General features: G+C 32.2%; 1 protein-coding gene across 3 annotated transcripts; it reads right to left on the reverse strand.

The window, feature by feature from the left end:
* Window positions 1–310: 310 nt before the first annotated feature.
* Window positions 311–19,599, reverse strand: LOC125069942 (protein kinase C-binding protein 1-like). 3 transcript variants are annotated; one of them, XM_047679581.1, is made up of 21 exons: window positions 19,427–19,599; window positions 17,703–19,243; window positions 17,212–17,438; window positions 16,837–16,921; window positions 14,374–14,554; window positions 14,035–14,205; window positions 13,681–13,856; window positions 13,282–13,392; window positions 13,076–13,197; window positions 12,651–12,755; window positions 10,462–11,930; window positions 9,908–10,131; window positions 9,422–9,610; window positions 9,110–9,235; window positions 8,408–8,552; window positions 7,635–7,758; window positions 7,371–7,494; window positions 5,524–5,592; window positions 4,742–4,838; window positions 3,404–3,504; window positions 311–2,502 (listed from the first exon to the last, which is right to left on the reverse strand). In XM_047679581.1, the coding sequence occupies exons 2-21, from the start codon at window positions 19,239–19,241 to the stop codon at window positions 2,368–2,370; spliced, it is 5,520 nt and encodes a 1,839-aa protein (XP_047535537.1). In that variant the 5' UTR covers window positions 19,242–19,243; window positions 19,427–19,599; the 3' UTR covers window positions 311–2,367. The 3 variants fall into 3 exon arrangements, with proteins under 3 accessions (XP_047535537.1, XP_047535545.1, XP_047535529.1); XM_047679589.1 differs by having other exon boundaries at window positions 3,431–3,504; window positions 4,742–4,847; XM_047679573.1 differs by having other exon boundaries at window positions 4,742–4,847.
* Between the last annotated feature and the right edge of the window lie 19 nt (window positions 19,600–19,618).

Below are 19,618 nucleotides of genomic sequence, written 5' to 3' on the forward strand. Positions count from 1 at the left end.
ATGAGCATTCTGATTGTAAGTGGTCACCAAAGCTCATACAAATTGGCGCCGTAAAAAATTTAACCATCACCAATGCTCCACCAACCTTGGGAACTATTTACACTGGCTCACTTACCCAAAAATGAACATAACATACTATTGTTACAGCTTCATGGTAGAATATATGATAAGTGAGTGGTACTTACCCAGACAAGTTGCACAAAGCCCTAGCCCACTTAAGTAAATATAGAAAAACACTCCATTCAATAACCTTTAAATTGGGATGTAATTAAATAGTTGTAGAAATTGAAAAATATTCTTAGTCTTAAAAATTCCTTTATTGAAACTAAAACATTTCGTACCTTACATAAAAGAGGCGACTCGCCTCCAAAAATCCTAACGAACTTCACAATGACTGCTTGCCTATTCATAGTCGTTTAAAATTAAATTATTTTTACAAGGATCATACAATTATTGAGACATTGAACAATTTAATGTTTTAGTATATCTTACTAATACTGAGTTGAGTGAAAACCTAATTTAGGTTATAAAATGAATCTTAAAGCATGTATATTTGATAATGAGACTTGTCCTATTGATCAGTCGCTACTTTAAGTTATCTGTTACAAATACATAATCATTTATGTATATAGATCTAATAAATTAGACTTCACAAAGTTACATAGAGCTGGATGGCCTACGTTTATTGGAGACAAACCTTAAGATTGCAATATTTTTTTATTATTTTTTATTTTATTCACAATCAGGTTTATTGAATAAGCAATCATTTAAATCGAAACTAAAACATTTTATTCAATATATAACCGATTATTGTAGTATTTAAATGTCGGTATCTATTTAAAGTTTATTTAAAAATATGTACATTATGAGAGTGTATCATCTCTTCGCAATTCACAACCAACACACGTATCAACTTTGCGGAATTGTTGGTAAATTTATGATGAATTACAAAAACTTGGTTACACAGAAATTGCCAAGTATTTCAATAGAAACGCACCATTAACATACAAAAATATACAAACACGATATACGCACACGACCTCCAACCATGACATTATTATATGAAAAATAAAAACGAAAACCCTATGCATTCAATTAATGCAAGGATACTTATAAGTATGTAAATTTATCATGCAAGAAAGTAACAATTGAATTTTTTTATTATTTTACTTGTACCAGTTAGACCCCGCATCAAATTTCCTCAGCTGGACCTTAAACTTGATAGAGGCATCTGAATTTAAAATTAATATCACACCCACAGCCACGAGATATTATATTTTATAAGCTTTTAGATAATTAGCGGAAGAAGTTTTCACTCTTTTCTTCCCAGTTTGCCTTCTCAGATTCAGAAATACCACAAGGTCAACTTCTCGTTAAAAATAAACAAGGTAAGAATATATGGAACATTGGATTTATAAATATATACATTATTTTAAAGTTTACTTATGCGCTATAAATAAAACTCAAAATCTATACTTTACTATGTAAAAATATAAATAATTGTTTGACACGTGGTTCACAAGCGAGAATGACATTTATTATGAGGTTTTTTAATATATAAAACTATTGCATATTCGATGAATTATAGCATTGTCTTACTCAGAATTCAATGTATTTATTATATTAATAAATTTATATACAATAATCTTATATTGGAATATAGTACTCTAGATAAAAAAAAGGCTGAACCATTTTCAATAAAATATAATGCATATTGCATAACTTAATAGTTAAAGATGTAACTTGACTGGTCTAAGAGTAATTTTAACATAAGTTTCGTATTTTTTTTAAACATAATTTGTTTAATAAAATAATTAATTCAGAACATTTTTGGCACAATAAAAGATTTTCTATACATTCTTAATTATAAATTGAAAATTTAAAGTGCCATATCATTATAGAAATGCTGTAAAAAAGAAAAAATATATATAAAAGATATTTTTTAATCTAACAATAATTCCTTGACCAAATCAATGTAACGTGAAAAAAATATAAAATAATCTTTCTTGTCCCCAACTTTTCCATTTTTTAAATTGTAAATATTACTATTACTAGAATTTACAAAATATATCTTTACATCATAACATAGTTTCACTAAAGTACTAGCTGTTTATATTCTCTCAATAATTTTTCATTCACAATTTGAAATTAATACAAATTAACTAACGTTACATTCCGTCATGGCAGCACAGATAACACAATCGACCACTTTTAACAACATTAAATTTGAACACAAAATAAAATTCGTCACCAACGTAACTGGTCGGATTGACTACACCTCGAATTGTTCTTGCAATATATTTATAATGTGCATTAATCACAATTAATAGATGAGTCTGAATTTTTAATACTAATGGTTTAATCATTTCACGTATAGTACTGAATGGTGTGCGTACGTCGCGACGGCGTTACGAGGGGCTGGTTGCCCGTACCCGCTCCTACGATGAGATATCCGCCTGACGTCACTACTTTTTTCGAAGCATTTTCTTCGTTGTTCATTATCTATAAAAAAACGTTAAAAATGTACCAGCGATATTGTAGTATATGTATGCATATATTATAATTACACCGATCGTAATAGAATTGTATGTGGTAGCTGAGACTCTTATGGACACCATAAACTAGTCCCATGATAACATGGAATATTTTTATATATGTAAACATGCAAAGAAGTTGTTATATAATTTTGTCGTCGAGTGTTGCTACAACTAGCATTTTATAAATATTATCTTGGATAGTTTGTATGTGGCACGTATGTTATGTTGTTGAAATTGACTGGTTTTTATTTCTTTCACCTATTTCCAGAGTTAGAAAGAATAACTAATGGTATCACAACTTCAACTCAACTGTGGCTTCAAAAAAATTTCTCCATTATGTATATCTTTCTTTCTTTTTTTAAATTTAACTGTACTTTACAGTTAGGTTAGTTATGTTACAGTTAGGTTACATAAATTAAGCAATTTATATGCATAATACAAAACAGATATGTATAAATAAAAGACACAAAAAAATAAATTAACAAAGTTTGAGAATAATAACAAATGCCAAGAAAGAAAATAAAAATTAAAACAATAACAAAAAATAAGTTCAAAGGATGTTATACAAAACCTTGTTCAATAGAAAGAGGCAATGAGAAGGAGAAAAAGAAAAAGAGAGAAATGTCGAATGTTGTGGGCAACAGGCTCTTTCCGTACTTGACAATTGCTGCTAGTTCACTCTAATGTTAGCCGCGTAAAAGAACTTCGTTCCAAATAACAAATTACTATTAAAGCATATACATACATACATTTACATATTTCATAATCCTACATGAGTTATGGGATAGGTCCATGGTTAGGGGGATACCATATACTGGTAAGTATTTTGAGGAGAATTTAAGGGACTTGAGTATAAAATTACATACTTGTTTATTTATGATTAACGGCGATACCTGTGCGCCAGTTGGCTTGTATGTGCCCAGGCATTTCACCGTCTGGTTGCCGCTCTGGTCCTCAACCATACTCACTGAAAATATTAATATACATTATTATACAAGTAAAATTGTTATTCAATTTAATTATTTTTCCACCTGAGCGCTTTTGGTCACGGCGGTTATTTGTAAAGGAGACAAATTTTAACACCGTAACTTTACAATAATTGGAAAGCTACTGCATTATATGACAAAAAATCCCAATAACTTAAATTGAGTTCGGTCTGGGAATGAAACCTACAACTTCGAGATCCGCCGCTTAATTTATACATTATATTTATTTATAAATTTAACTAAGTGTAATAAAATTTGCTAACCGTTTCCACATCCATTAGTTTGGTGACGTTCTGGGTTAATGCATTAAATGAAAGATATCTATTATAATAATTAATATATAATAGAATATAAATATATAAGAAAATAACTATAATATACCAATATTGAACATGAAAGAGGCAGGCAATACATAACAAGGTGTCAAAGCAATGATAACACCACTACAAATACTGCTATTAGAATATGCTAATAATAAAGAGCTAGAATTTGTATGTTTGTACACACAACTTTAAAATGCTAATAGTCTTATTGCAGAAGAGTCATAAAAGTAACCGTTTAAAGTATATGTTAACAAATTAAACAAAAATATAGCGAATTGAAGGAGTATATATAAAACGAACCATAGATTTAAATATTCCATTCAAGACACATTTTTGTCGAGAATCCATAATGAATATAGTAGATAATTCAAGATCCCGACCAATAATATCGCGTCAATTTAAAGTAAAAGTTCTGTTTTTTTATATACATAGGAGGCTTTAAAAAAAGCTTCCTGATGATAAGTGGTAACTGCCACTGATAGACATTGTGACTTTAAAAAGTATGAATAATTCCTCATATCACCAATGCACCACCAACCCTGGGAGCTAAGATGTTACGTCCCTTGTGCCTGTAGTGCCTGACTGACCCACCCTTCAAAACGCAATACAAAATTTTTTTTTTGTTTAACATTTAGTTCAATACCTAATAATGCTAATTTTCAATATAATATTTCAACTTTATATAAATAATAAAAATCCATTGATATGTATATAGGTACATCTATTTATCGTTAATAATAATAGTCTCAATACCGTTCAGTTAAAAAATATAACACGAAACAGCAAAGAAAAATAATAATCATGCTGACGGTACTACTATCACCCGCCGTCATTTTAAATCCCAAAAAATGCACACAGTCAATTGTTTGCTACCACAGATTAGTAAGGTATGTACCTATGATGGAAGTCTTCTGTGACTGTGTATCCTGTGCGTAGACGCGTGTGTGGGCGAGTTTGCCGCCCACCGTTAGCGCCGGCGTCTGGGAGCTTTTCTGCAACGCCAATAGAGACATAACGTAGATGATATTACTTAATTACAACACAAATTCTTATATTTTATCTTAATATTTTTTAAGATTTTTATCATAATACACCACAATTCTATATATAGCTAAAAATAATAATGGTATAAGGCAATAAGTTTATATTGATTTAAAAATATATAATGTTTTTTATATAAAATAAATGCGTAGCTTTATATTATGATATGTACTAGGAAAAAGCGGCTGACATTGTCCTGTTTGTGTATAAACTATGGATTGAATGATATAGAAGTTGATGTGCTGCAGCCATTTAGTGGCGTAAAGTTGCAACAAATTAGATGGTTTAAAACCTGCATAAAGCCGCCTGTTGCATTCATGCAAGTTTTGTAAATGTTAATCCTTTGGTATAATGTAGTATTAAATTTTGGTGCAATGAAGCGTAAATAAATTAATTAAAGTATTATGGCAACTTTCATCGGTCTAACGATGTCAAATATCTTTCAATGTCAAACAGATAAACAACATCCATTTTTATATATAACACATTTATTTCAATACTTTAATATATGTAAATATTTTTATCTTTTAAAAAATAAGAAAAACACTTGTTTTCAAAGATCATATTTTATTAGGTTAGTTTATGTTGTTGTACCTCTAAGTTAGTAATTAAATAGCCATTACAATTATCACTCACTGGCAGATTATCAGGAGCTGGTTGTAGTCTTTTCTCTAATAAATTCCCAGTGTCATTGCCATTATTTTCCTGTAAAAAAAAAAAAACAATAACATAACATAAAAGGAGGTGTTACTGAAAAATACTCAGTCACTGTATGTAAAATGTTAACATTGGCCTGATCGATTTCTACCATCCACATTCCTTACATCAATCTTACCATTCCTTACATCAACTATGCGCCACCAACCTTGGGAACTAGGATGTTATGTCCCTTGTGCCTGTGATTACACTGTCTTACTCGCCCTTCTAACCGGAACACGACAATACAGTGTACTGTTATTTGGCGGTAGAATATCTGATGAGTGGGTGGTACCTACCCAGACGGGCTTTCACAAAGCCCTACCACCAAGTGAATAAAGATGGACAATAAACAGAAATTAAATAATTATTTACCAATTCGAACCCGCAATATTTAGTTAAGATTTACCGGTTCTTGCTAGTGGACTACCTAAGCCACATTCTTAAATCAATCCGAAAATAACTTACAATACGTTACGCAAATATAAAACAATTGTTCTTCTTATTAATTCCCTTTTATATAAAACAAAGAAAGAACATTATTTAAGTTAATATAACTTGAACTTGTTGAGAAATTTGTGCAAGAAGTGGAGACTATAATAGCCCGAGGATACAAAATAAAATCAGTTAATTCAAACGGCTAGATTTCATTCCACGCAGCGAGCAAGGCTTAAATATATTTTAATATTATTAAAGAGTCAATATCCATTTCATATAACGTTTTTGATTACGTATTACCCATGATAGTGGTTTCATTTTGTTATATATTTTAAATCCTGTTGAATGCCTCGTTTGTCTATTGGCTATAAGGTCGTGAGGTCCTGTGTTGAAATCCAATGAGTTATTTATAGAACCTTGCATTCTGAAAATTGGGAGTGTTTACGCTTCTGTTCTTCGGAAAGCACGTTGGTCCGTTGGTCCTGCGCTTAAAGTCTTTCCGGATGTGTTTGAGTTGCCATCCCATCGGATTATGAGAGAGAGAGAATAAAGTTTGACTGATTTTGAGCGCGTACTTATGAGAATCCTAAGTCTCTCAGGAGAATAGCCGTGGCCGAAATCAATCAGGAGGATATCATGATCATATTATAAAACTAAATACTAATTTTTGAAGCCGGTAATTTTGAGACTTACCCAAATTTATCCTCAAAGCAGTAAGTAATTACTGCTTTGAGGATAAATCACTAGGGTAATTATTTTTATTTGCGTTACATAGCTTATTTGATTAGGTTAACGTGGCGAGCCTAGTGCGCGAAGTTGTGTCTGTAACTGTACACGAGATTTTTTTCTTTTTGTTGTATTCAAAATTCTGATATAAAGTTAAAATCGGTCCAAGCGTCAATAGAGCCGCGTAGCGATGTAAGCCGCAGATTCAATTTCAAGCCCCTTGGGATATTGTCGTCCCCAGTCCTAATAAATGAAGAATGGATCGATTTCTACCGTCTACCACAGCGGACATAAGGTATCAAGGACTAGCCAAATTTGTGAAGAATTTATTAGAGTACCTAAATACGTGCGCAAACATAAGTGCACTGTCTATTCCCTCGCTCTTATAATCCAATGGCAGTACAATCCGCAACAACCGGAGAGCGTTCACATATCACTTCCAAACTACCAGCTTCTATTACAATATTTCGACAAAATATCCATAAAGTGAGAAGTAAGAAGTCAGCAAAAATAATAATAAAACTATTTTAATGCAACGATGATCATATTATCAATATTTTTAATTGTCTTATAGAATAATTTCTCGTGCTTCGTTTTTTAAGTTTTTATAAATATGATCCTACCTGATTTTTCTGCTGTGTACAGACAGCATAGTGCTGGTTCCAATGAGCTCGCTGGCAAGGATAATCACAGTATGATGTGTTCCAACAACAGTAGAACAGTGCTTCTTGACTACAATTAGCGCACCTGGGAATAAATCAGTACCAGTAAATTAATTAGTTAAATGTTGAAACTTACATTTCTTATTAAACTATAAAAAATCGAAAATATCATCAACATTCATGATCTACATTATATTGGGGAAGTTACTGCCATGTACAACTTACCACTGCTTCGATTTAGCAGCCTTGACTGCAGTTTCCAACTCAACTTGCGCGGTGCGTCGCGCCTCGCTGATCGCCCGCGATTTCTCCTTCTCAAACGATGCCCGCATTTCGGTGACGGTGAGATCTAAAAGTAGATAACATCCAATTTATTTTACTTGTTTCGAATCGTGAACTTCAGAACGAATCCTTTAATATCATTATGAAAAAACAAACGGTGCTAAGTACATTTAACATACACGCAAATATATATACAAAGATAACCAACTCAAATTCTGGAAGAGTCTTATTGTTACTGAAATAAAATAAATTTTTATTGTTCAACAGATTCAGATTTTCATTCGTAATATCTTTATGTACGCCTCGGTCTGCAGGGGCCACGCTAAAATACTTTTTATTTTTATAACAAAACATCCTTATAATAGTAAGTCGTTGTTTTTAATAATTTTTATACTTAAATATCATTTAAAACTTCTGCCATAATTACTTCAATTCGATGAACATTAAACTTTCATACAAGCTTCCTAGCCCCGTTTTTACCTCCTTAGGAGTTTCGTAAAATTCGTTCTTAGCGGATGCCTACAAACTATAAGGGACCTATCTGTCAAATTTCAAGTTTGTACATGTTATAGTTTCTGAGATTTTGTGATTAATCATTGAGAGGTATTTCGCTTTTACATATTAAAATACTTCCCGACGTAAAATGGGTATTGGACCAAGAAGATGTCTGATTATATTTAATGGATCTCACTACATCAATAAATATAATAATTTACCATGGTTATGTTTTAACTCCTTAATCTCTTGTTGATACCTCCACTGCATTTGTTCCAGCTGTAACTTGAGAATCGTTGCCTGTGACGTTGGCTCGTCTACCTTCTCTAACGAGTCTTCTAAAAGATTTCGGAAGAAATCTGCCAACTGAAAAAGCCAAATGAATATATCATAAAATTAATAATAACACTAGTTACATTTCAATTGCATCTGGATTATAGACAAAAAAAAAGTTTAAACAAGATATCTGTCGAGATTTTCAATTAACTATGGTATGGTATTGAAATTGTTATCAATTTAAAAGTAAGATTAAAGTGTACATATGTAGTTAAGTGGAATATTTTTGTATTATAGATCAAGAACTGTCTGTAGTGCATAATATGGCACTGCTATGAGTATTAGCAAATCGTATGGAATATGTAAGTTTAAGGTTTGTTTATCATTACTCATTATTTTATTAGAATATGTTACACGTAGGTTCTCATGTTAATTTTTAAGATAGAACAGTAGCTACAATGTGTGAATCTTGAATAAAAATTGTGGTTTCACACGAAGCAGTAGAATGAAGCACTTTCCATGACGTTTATGTCTTTACAATGATTCTTATTCTCTCTCATCAGGAAGGAGAAACAGTAGACAACCTGGATATACTAGATGATGTGTTGTTATCTGCTAATCGTAATTAAATTGTATTCAAGTCGAACCTTGACTGCGTTTTGGTTTAATTTGGCGGTTAGCGGTCCAGCCGTGGACGGAGGCGGCACAGATCCAATTGGTGTGTTTGAATCAAGAGGATTAAGAAGCGGCGGTCGCTGCTGCAGTCGTGGAGGCTGAAAGAGGGAAAGAGTTCCAATCATATGTTAAAAAATAACAATTATGAATATATTTTTTTTTAATATATTAAAAAAAATATATTCTTTTGTTAAATAAGTACATGATTTTTTATCAGTTTGTAAAAAAATTTTTTAGTTTAACTAAAATTTATTCAATAAATAAATTCAAAACACTTTACATACCTCTCCTGGAGTGCTTTCATTACTAGTGGTACTAACAGAAGGTTGTGTTGATTGTGTGTTAATTGTGGGTTGCGTGGATGCGTTGAGCGTAGGAGCTGGTTGCGAGGTGGATGCGGTTGCTAATGGGGTCACAGTTGCTGAATTATTGCGGTCTGCCAAACCATTGACTACCGGTGGTGATGCAGTACCCTTGATAACAAAATATTGTGTTTAACATAAGTTTTGATAATATGACTTCATACTAAAATTCAAAATTTTATATTAAATACATAAATACAGAAGATGTAGCACATTCCAAAGAAGGTTTTAGCATATTATTTTTAAAAAAAGTAGTTATTCTTCACAAATTCAATTTGCCTCACATTACACCCACTTGAACTTCATGTTCTCGTTATTGATGTGACGAGACTCCTCATAAGTAATGGTAACCTCATATCGCTACACTTTGAGAGTTGAGTTTGAGAAATTATAATTTGGTATACTCACATCAAGGCCACCAACTGACATTACAGGCTGTAAACTAAATGTCCACTGTCCATTGACAGAAGTTATCAGTGGTACAGTGTGCACGGTGGTGGGGATTTGTCCGACGGTGGGCACGCAGATCGTGTTCGTGGTGTTCGCTGCGACGGTGGACGTAGAGATCAAGTTTGAGTGTGATGACGTCATAGGAATCAGTGGAGTTGTCATAGTGTTGACGATGCTGTTAACTGAAATGATACAATTATATTACACACTGTTAAAATATATATATAATGTATGTATGTAATTTTTTGATGTTCCTGGTTTTATGATTTTTATGCTATAATAAAATAGATGGATGAAAAGTATTAGCGATGTCAGTGTGGGTAAGTGCCACCCAGTCATCAATTACTTCTACAACATGTTGTTTTAAAACTGTACAGTGTCATTACAGATACAAAGCTAACAATATCTTATTTGCATACATTTAAAAAAGTAATGTTATATGTAAGGTCTAAAATAAAATCTCCATTAAATATATATTAAAAGATATTGGTAAATAAAATGTTGTTACTTACCATTACTAGTGACTGTTGATACTTGAGGCCTAATAGCCTGCATGTTCGCAGTTCCATTTAATGTTATGGGTCGTGTGGGCCTAACAGGGGCTTGTGTGCTGGGTGGCTGTATAGGAATATAAACCATTGAATTTTTACTATTCAGTTCTGACCTGCCATCATCAACTTTCTTTGGCTGTGGAAATGTTTTCTTAGCTTTGACCCGGGCTTCTGTAGGTTTCGATGCAGTTGACTTCCGGGCAATAGGTGCTACGACAACCTTATTTATTCGCACTCCTCGCAAACCGGAGCTAGGTGGGTTTACCGGTCGGAGGTGGAATGCATTCATTAAGTCTAATTTCTCCGACTGCCTATCTGCATCATCAAAGTCGATTGGTTCAGATTTGATTTCAACTTCTACACTTTCAGTCGGTTTATTGTTTGTTTGTTTTTCGGGAGGAGAAGTCATTCTGGCGAAGGCTCGAACGCCGACCCTACCCACTAAAGGCGGTTCTGCCTCATTCCTTAGCTTCTGAAGTTTATTCACCGCTTCCTTCATATTACGAACATTGTCTGTACTTGTTGGTATAAATATACTTGAATCGGAATTAGCTGTAACTGTTTCTATGTTTTTATTGTTTGTCGCTGCTTTATTATTTGTGTCAGAATTTTGTGTTGTTGAAAGACTACGAACACTACTTATTGTTGGTAGACCTGAAATTGTAGTTTTTGAACCTTCTCGAGCGATCACTGCTAAGGTTGTGTTGTCATCAAAATGTGATGGTTCTTTTGTAGATTTTGAACTGTCTGACGTTACATTAGATTTATTAGGTTTTTCTGAAGATTTATCAGTTTCATTACCTTTAACCCTTGTAATGATAATATCTTTACTTTTATCTTTTGTATTACTACTGTCTTTATCACTTTTTTTCTCGGTAGCTTTTTCTCTTTCGAGCTTCCCCGTTTGGCTATTATTGAAAGATTTATTTTTTGAATTTCTCCGTTTTTGGGCTTTAGTTTCCTGCTTTTCTTTTTCGACTGGAGTTGATTTTTCTGATCTCACAGGCCTCTGCTTTGGTGTTGATGGTTTTTCCTCCTTTTCTTTCGGAGTACTCGTTCTAGTTGGTTTAATTTTAATGTTTATTTTAGCGGGAGTTTTTTCGGCTGGAGATTCTTTTTCTACTGTACTAGTCATTGATTCTTTAATATTGTTCTTAGATATCGATAGCACTACCTCCACTTTATCGTTTGGCGTTTCAATTGTTTTATCTTCTTCAGTCTTGGTTACATCTACTTGATTTTTTTCTGTTTTATTTAAAGATACAGGATCAAGTTTATCATCAATTTTGTCAATATCAACTTTTTTCCTTTTCTCACTATTGCTACTTTCGATTATTGTGATAACAGCTTCTTCGAGATCCGACCTACGTCGTTTCCTTGATATCTCTTTTTCTTTCGGTAAGCAAACATCAATTTCCATGGATTTATCTCTGTAAATTGAAAACATAATTATGAAAAATACTTTATTTTGGATAACAAGCACAAGCTGTTGGCTGATGACACATCATTAATTATTTTAAATAAAAAAAAACGGCAAATAACTTCACGACGATTGGTTTTAGTGTCTACAAATTATCGTTAAATAGTAAAGACTAAATAAATTAAATTTACCCTTCAAATGTTAAATTTATAATAAGTTATATACTCTTTAAATGCAAAAGCTTAAACTCTATTGGCCCTACTATATTTCTTGCTCATATTACTGGTTTATCAGGATGTGGATATGGCTCGCTTTAAATCTTTTTATTCCACAGGATAATGTCCTGCGACATTCTGTTGTGGGATAATACACCTGATATCTATACAATCACTTTGTTGCTGAATATAACGAAATTAAATATTGGATCATCTGATGGTAATGTATTTTTAGTAAAAATGTACAAGTTTTTTTGAAAACAATGACATGCATACCATTAATACCATGAAAAAAAAGCTAGTTGCGGTGTTACTCGACTACTCAGGGTTATTTATTATTTTCTGGTATAATGTTTACGCTTTTGCAACAGGATTTCGGAAATCAATCAAAAATTTTCATTGGAAAATTTAAATTACCTACCGACACATCAACCATTTACTTGATAAAGCATTTTGAAAATGAAACGATTGCCTCTGGTTCACTGTGAACATATTTAAAAAATAAAACTGCTTACTTTTCAATACAGTAGTCTTCTTCTCCTTCTTCACGGGCAATTTCTGCTCCGTCTGCCATTTTCCGAGATGTAGTTGCTTGTGGTTCATCATTTTCACTTATATCACTGAAATTAGATTATTAATTATGAAAAGTTTAACCATACCACCACCTATTGTAAAACTTATTAGTAGTCTGAACAAATTTAACCATCGTTGCCAATTCAATGAATAGCTTAGTGTAAAAGAAAATGCGTAAGAAATATTACAGTGCTAGCGTGTTTGCGCAAGTACATGCACTTTCTATTACCTAAAATAGTCTGGAGGGGATAGCAAGTATTTGCCGAGACATGGGAAGCCTTCTATGGATAGTAAATCAATCACTCTCGAGAGCCTTATAGTCTAGCTACTAAGCAAGATCACTCTTTTAAGTAAGTGGGACACTTACCCTTCATTAACAGAACCCTTTGAGCTCTTTGAATTGGACCTTCTCTTCTCTTTGGCGGGGTTCGGTGACGAATTCGACTTTTCTTTGACTGGACTTCGCAATTCACCTTCAAATGTTGGTATCTGAGAAAGAGAAATATCTATCATTAACCTATTATTCTTTGTCTTATTTCGCAATTTCTATTATAAGACTTAAGGTCCACTGACCATCATTTTCAGTTGTTCGGTGAGTTTCGTAGGATCAAACTGTGTCTTAAACGGAGGATACAGGAATTTGCCGTATTTCCGAGATATATTGCGAATGTGTTGCTCCGCTTCCTAAAACGTTAAATAAATAATTAAAAAATATACATTATTAATACAATATAAAAAAAAATGTACTAATATTGATATACAATGGATTCTAAAAGAAAATATGTTACATTGTGTGTAACTAAATGTTGAGTCATTTACACGCAAGACTCAGAATAGATCCGAAAGGAACTTTGTACGTCAGGGTGTCCTACGACAGAACTATGAGGACTTTTATATTTATTTTGAAATGGGTATCAGAAAATAAAACTTTTTTAATTTAAAATAGTTAGTAAACTGGTTATTATTTATTACCTGCATACTGTCAAGTATGTCCTGTCGTTTAGTTCTGAAGTTGTTAGGATCTTTCTCACAGTACAGGAAACAGTCGCGCGCAGGCACCCAAGCCCTATCGTGAGCGCCAAAAAATCGTACGTCGACTAAACCCGCGCTGCTCACTGACATACCCTTTGCCGGCCAGTAGGGAAAACCTATGTATAAAATTCATTTACATTCAGAATAATTTTACATACCATGAGAATGACATTGAAATGTTTTTTAATTATATTTTATTATCATATGCCGTTATTTTAATTTTTGTCGTAATTGCCTCAGAGTATATACCTATGAAAAGTTTTTATTTGCTTTTTAGTATAGAATATTTGTTACCTTTTAGCTTAGCCCACAGTAGGACATGGGGAGTGGAGCAGACGTCAGTGAACCAGGTGGGTCGCCGCGCATGCGCCGCCGCATAACACTCCGGGCACGCTTCTATTTCCCCCATCTCCGCTCGACAGGAGCGCACCAGGGCACGCGCGCCGCCCGTCAGTTTCGATTGTACTGAAAATAGACACTTTCTTTTTAAAACTAGGACTTGCTGCGAAATGTGTAATCACTTGAGCAAATAATTTAATACTACCCTATGTCATATATTATTCCAATACATCAGTTGTTAATTAAACAATATTGAAATGTACAAATTAATATGATAAAATCTTGTCATCTTACGGGTATTGAATATGATGCTATTATGTAATATCCATTGCGCGTCTGCCAGGAAGGCTTCGGTGCTACCGTAAAGACCCTCAGCAATGTTATTCTTCATAAGCGTGAGATCCATCGGATGTACGACGTATTTATCGTAATCGGGGAACGCCAAACGATCCACCGGATTTATGAATGGTTCAACCTGAAACGTAATCAGTTGCAACGTTTTAAAATTAATTTTAACTATAATCTATTCCAACCGTAACAGGAAAAAGCCAAATAAACAAAATTCGACAGTAAATTGACGAGATATCATTGATTGAGAGCTTGATTAATCTTTGATATTCACTATGAATTTGCGAAAAAATGACGTTTTGAACGTCGACAAAACTGCTATCGGAGTTTTGGAAATTAAGTAAAAGTGGAAATGAGTAATCAAGTGTAATAGTGTTGTATTATAAATAAAGATATAATAATCATAAACTCTTAGTGGTGAACAACATAGCTGAGTTATTAGCAAATCGCAAGAAATACGTAAATCCAAAGTTTGTTTATCTTTTTTCCTACTTCCATTGGAAAAGGCTATACATAGTTATGGGCTTAATAGTCCCCCATACTTTTTGCAGTCGCCAAGTGTCTTTTAGAATGCCCCGAAATATTTAGACACATAAATGTATTGCTAGATGGTATATGCTATCATTCACAGTCCATAATAATATTGAGTTATATTAAAATAATAGTAACATAAATAATAAATACAAATTACATAGATCTGTAATAAACATTAAGGGTATATAGCGTTAATTAAAATTGATATATTAATAACTTATATATAAAAAATACACTTTGGCATTATTACATTACTCATATATATCATTGTACATAAGTCTTTATTTAGCATTAGATATTTCTAAGTAGATTAATTAAAAGAATATTCAAAAATTAAGACTATATTACGAGTTTTTAAATAATTAGTAACTTGACCTTAAAATCTCTCAACGGGCAGATTAATAAAATTAGTATTATTAAATACCTACATACATCATTTAATATTGATAATACATGTACCTAGGTATCTATTTTTATAATGTACCACCTGTCTCTGTATTTAGTGTTTCTGAACGTATATGAGCATACGCTATGCAAAATGCATTTATTTCTAAAACATTGCTACTTAAAACATGATATATAATGGCCACGAGGGCGAAGTCCCGGACAATAGCATAGAGTTAGTCAAATGTAGTACTAATTTCACTTTATTGTAAATGGAAAATTACTAGACTAATCTAAGCCCAATATTAAATTAACATTGTAATTTGACTTTGTTAGAAAATAAGCTTATAAAATTAAAACTAATACATTTCAATGCATTATTTATTAAGTATCTAATCTATCTATCTAGTAGTAAAATAAAACGTGATATTTTTGTATATCATAAATTAGTAAGCGGTAGGTATGTAGTATTAAAAACAATAATTCATGTTCATAGGAAGGTATGACAAATGCCGATCTCAGAACTGCAGAACAAGCGAAACACGCCGATCTACGTGAATCGTTTATTATTAGCACAGAGCGAGACAGTACTCTCGACGCGTGTTATCGATTAGTTAGTGTACGAAAGAGACGGGTGTTACCAGTCCCCGCCTGCAGATAAGTAGCAAGGTCATTTCACCTTAGCTGTCGACGCGGTTGCGTTTCGTATTGCATACTTTTGTACGTGTGTACATTTGTTACATACACATTCGGTGAAAGTTTATAATTTATTCCGAGCATCGTGTATTATATGGAATATTGATTGACAAAAGAATAATCAGATACATAAAATGTTAAATATTGTCTATATTGAATTTAGTCTAGGACCTTATAAAATTGCCTCAATTCAAAAGAATGAATGATTATTTAACTCATTCACGTCTAAATTAAATGAATGACAACATTAATTCTAGCGTCCATTTTGTCGTGCCGATGACGGACACGACGCGATTACTACTGCATTATTGTTTATATCACTTTCATATCTTTAGGATAAATCTTTACTCATTAAATGTTCTATAAACATGAAATATCATTGATTTATTGATTACAAGTTATGCTTCCATTACATAATTATACAACATTTTTCATAGATTTTAAACACTATTTTAAGCTTATTGATATTACTATTACTCATTTCGCTTTGCACAAAAAATACATGACAATTCATTTGCGCAACTATTATAGCAACTAAACTAATTTCCGTATAGCTTCATATTATTGTAATGCTCTTTTAATTGGAAATAGGAAAATAAATATACAATATTAAATTTAAAAAAAATTGAACCTATATGATAAGCTTATATTAATTTCATATCAGAATAAACTGAAATATTTAAATGGATTAACGTATTCCATAATTATAATGCAAAAATATCTTATGCTATTGTATGCGAAATTCTATAAATAATATCATATATACAAATAGATGCATAAATTTTATATAATTACCCCATTGAGATCCATCATTCGCTCCAATGCATGCTGTAACAGTTCACAAAGAAGACCTAGTGAAATCTTCTTCATGGCTGGCGACCTGAAAAGAAAGTTTACAAGTGGCAATGTTACATTTACCAATAATAATACATGAAGTGTAACACATATGTCTTATAAACATATTTTTTTTAAATTTATAACATAACTATTAAAATTGCTTTATTATATGACAATACAAAGTGTTTGTAACATAAAATAAAAATTATTAATGAAAAATCTTTTCAAGCTACATTAGTTCTTTTTATACTTAGAACACTTTTAATTTTTTTAATTGTGTTAAAAAAATAAACAATACTACCTATAATGCCTATAATAGTATCAATTTCGTACCTTGTCTCTGAGCTTTCTGCGTGTAAGACAGCCAAACATTCAGGACAGACCCAACTCTTGTCTGATGTAATTTTACTCCTTTCATTGCCTGATAGACATTTGTAATGGAATGAACGTGGGCATACTGTGCATTGCATCGGTGAATGCCCTTTGTCATTGGATTGTTCCACAGCCCAGTGGCACCGCCAACAATAAGAGTCTGAGCGAAGTTTGTTAAGTCCTGGGCTCTGAAGACAATTCATTGTATTATATTATGAATATTAATGTTTGATATTAACAAAATACAAACCATTATATATTGTTATACAATTGTTTTTAAAAAGATCAATAATTTTGTTTTATTTGTCATAAATTATATGGATACTGAAAAGAGGTCAATTATGTATTATATAAGATTGTATGCTATATCACTTATCTGTGTAATGATAATTTATAAAGTAAAAAGGTTTGTTTGTATGAACTATTAGTAAACAAATATTGGTAACACTTACCATTTCAGGCTGGGGAACTTCTAACTTTTTCTTCTTAGGGGATGGTGACATGCTCTCACCGTGACTTTCTTTTTTATTTTCATCAATCTCATCATCAGATTCTCCCTTTTGAAACTTACCAGTAACAGAATTCAGGAATTGCTTAACTTTGTTTACAAATTCTGGATTCTGTGACCTCATCGACCTTTTTGGTGCCTTTTCAGACTTTTCACTACAATTGCTTTTTTGAGAATTGTTGCTACTACGTCTTATACCCTGTATTTTATCTGCTTCTACAGAGGAATTTAAGCTTATATTAGAACTGTCTAATATTATTCTGGACTTTCGTGTTTTACTTGTGAGCTGAGTACATTCACTAATAATCTTTGATTCTTTAGCAGATTTAATTAGAGACTTGAGTTCTCTACTAATACTTTTGTTATGTTCCTTTTCAGTAATGTCAGAATTTGTTTGAGAGTCATTAGACTTATCACATACATCGATGGATGTATTGAAGACTATTTCTTCCTTTTTATCATCATTAATATTAGGGTTTTCAGGATTATCATTATTGGTTTCAGGTTTATCATTATTGGTTTCAGCATCAACTACAGAATCTTGAATAGGAGGCAGGTTTGAATCTGTTTGAGGAGTGATGGAAGTTGAACTATCTATCTTAACACCAAGTTTTTCTTCTGAATTTGAATTTGACTCGGTCTTTTTATGCTCTATGGTTTCTATAGTATTTTGCAAGTTTAATGATGTGATAGGTGGATTATTTGAAGTTTTATCATTTTTTTCTATTACCTGTTCTGGTGTTTGTGCATCTTTAATAGGAGATATTATAAGTTTCTGAGTTTTGTTCTTTTGATTTACATCTTTTAAAGGAGAAATAATCATTTTTGATGTTTGACCCTTTACATCTATAATTTGTATACTCTTGCTAGGAGAGACCACAAGTTTCTGAGTTTGGTTCTTGAGACTGATATCTATTATCTGAATATCTTTACAAACAGAAGTGGATTTTTTCTCTACTAGTATCTTTTGATTTAAATCTTTATTTACTATTTTCTCTGGTGGGTTAACTTTACTGACATTTATTATTTGTATATCTTTATTATCTGAAGTAATAGTTGTTGTTTGTTTCTTTTGATTTAAATGTTTAATAGGGGAACTTATTGTTTTCTGCAATTGGTCTGTTAGTTTTTCCTCTGTTATTATTGGGTCTTTGCAAGGAGAAACAACAGTTTTCTGAGTATCATTCTCATTCTCATGACTGATATTTATTATCTCAGCTTCATCACTAGGAGAGCTAACACATTTCTGTGTTGGTATATCTTTTTTAGATGAATCTTTTGAACATTGATAAGATTCACTATCACTTATCTTAACTTCTGGCAATTTGTTATCACTAGAACCTTCAGCTTCCTCTGTAACCTTCTCCACAACAATGACCATCTCAACATCGCCATGTGATCCTGACATTTGCTGAGTCTCAGATACGTTTCCTGAAGATGCAGATACGTCGGTTTCTATTTGTAGTTCGGAGTTCTCCTCCATATCTTGAACAACAATAAATAAATTAGTACAGGCGATTGAATGAAAATGTCTTCATTAAAAAGGCATTTGACATAAACAACAAACATCAAAATATTAGGACCGGTCATTACCCAAGCCCAGCCATCCAGCCAGCTACTTACCTACCTACTTTCAATACAATCATATAAATTCATGCACAAACTTACCGCACGTTTTGTCCTTTTCTGTGATTGAAGGCAATTTGTTTTTTTAATATAGATTTATATTTGTGTTAAGTCCAATTTTGTTTGTCCATTAATGCCAACAATGTAACTAATCTGTCCAAAAATATTATAACGAACGGAAGAATTCACACATTGCCAAGCAAAACTGTCGTTCATTTCATCGTAATTCGTACG

This window comes from Vanessa atalanta, chromosome 2, assembly GCF_905147765.1.
Source record: "Vanessa atalanta chromosome 2, ilVanAtal1.2, whole genome shotgun sequence".
Taxonomy (NCBI): Eukaryota; Metazoa; Arthropoda; class Insecta; order Lepidoptera; family Nymphalidae; genus Vanessa; species Vanessa atalanta.

Bases quoted from the DNA above. Each gene is read 5' to 3' on its own strand.
- LOC125069942 (XM_047679573.1), bottom strand. From the start codon at position 19,241: ATGGAGGAGAACTCCGAACTACAAATAGAAACCGACGTATCTGCATCT. The intron at 7,495-7,634 runs GTAAGTTGTACA...ATTTATTCCCAG, and splicing joins GCTGCTAAATCGAAGCAGTG to GTGCGCTAATTGTAGTCAAG. The intron at 2,503-3,403 runs GTATGTAATTTT...GTTTTTTTATAG, and splicing joins CGTTAATCATAAATAAACAA to ATAATGAACAACGAAGAAAA.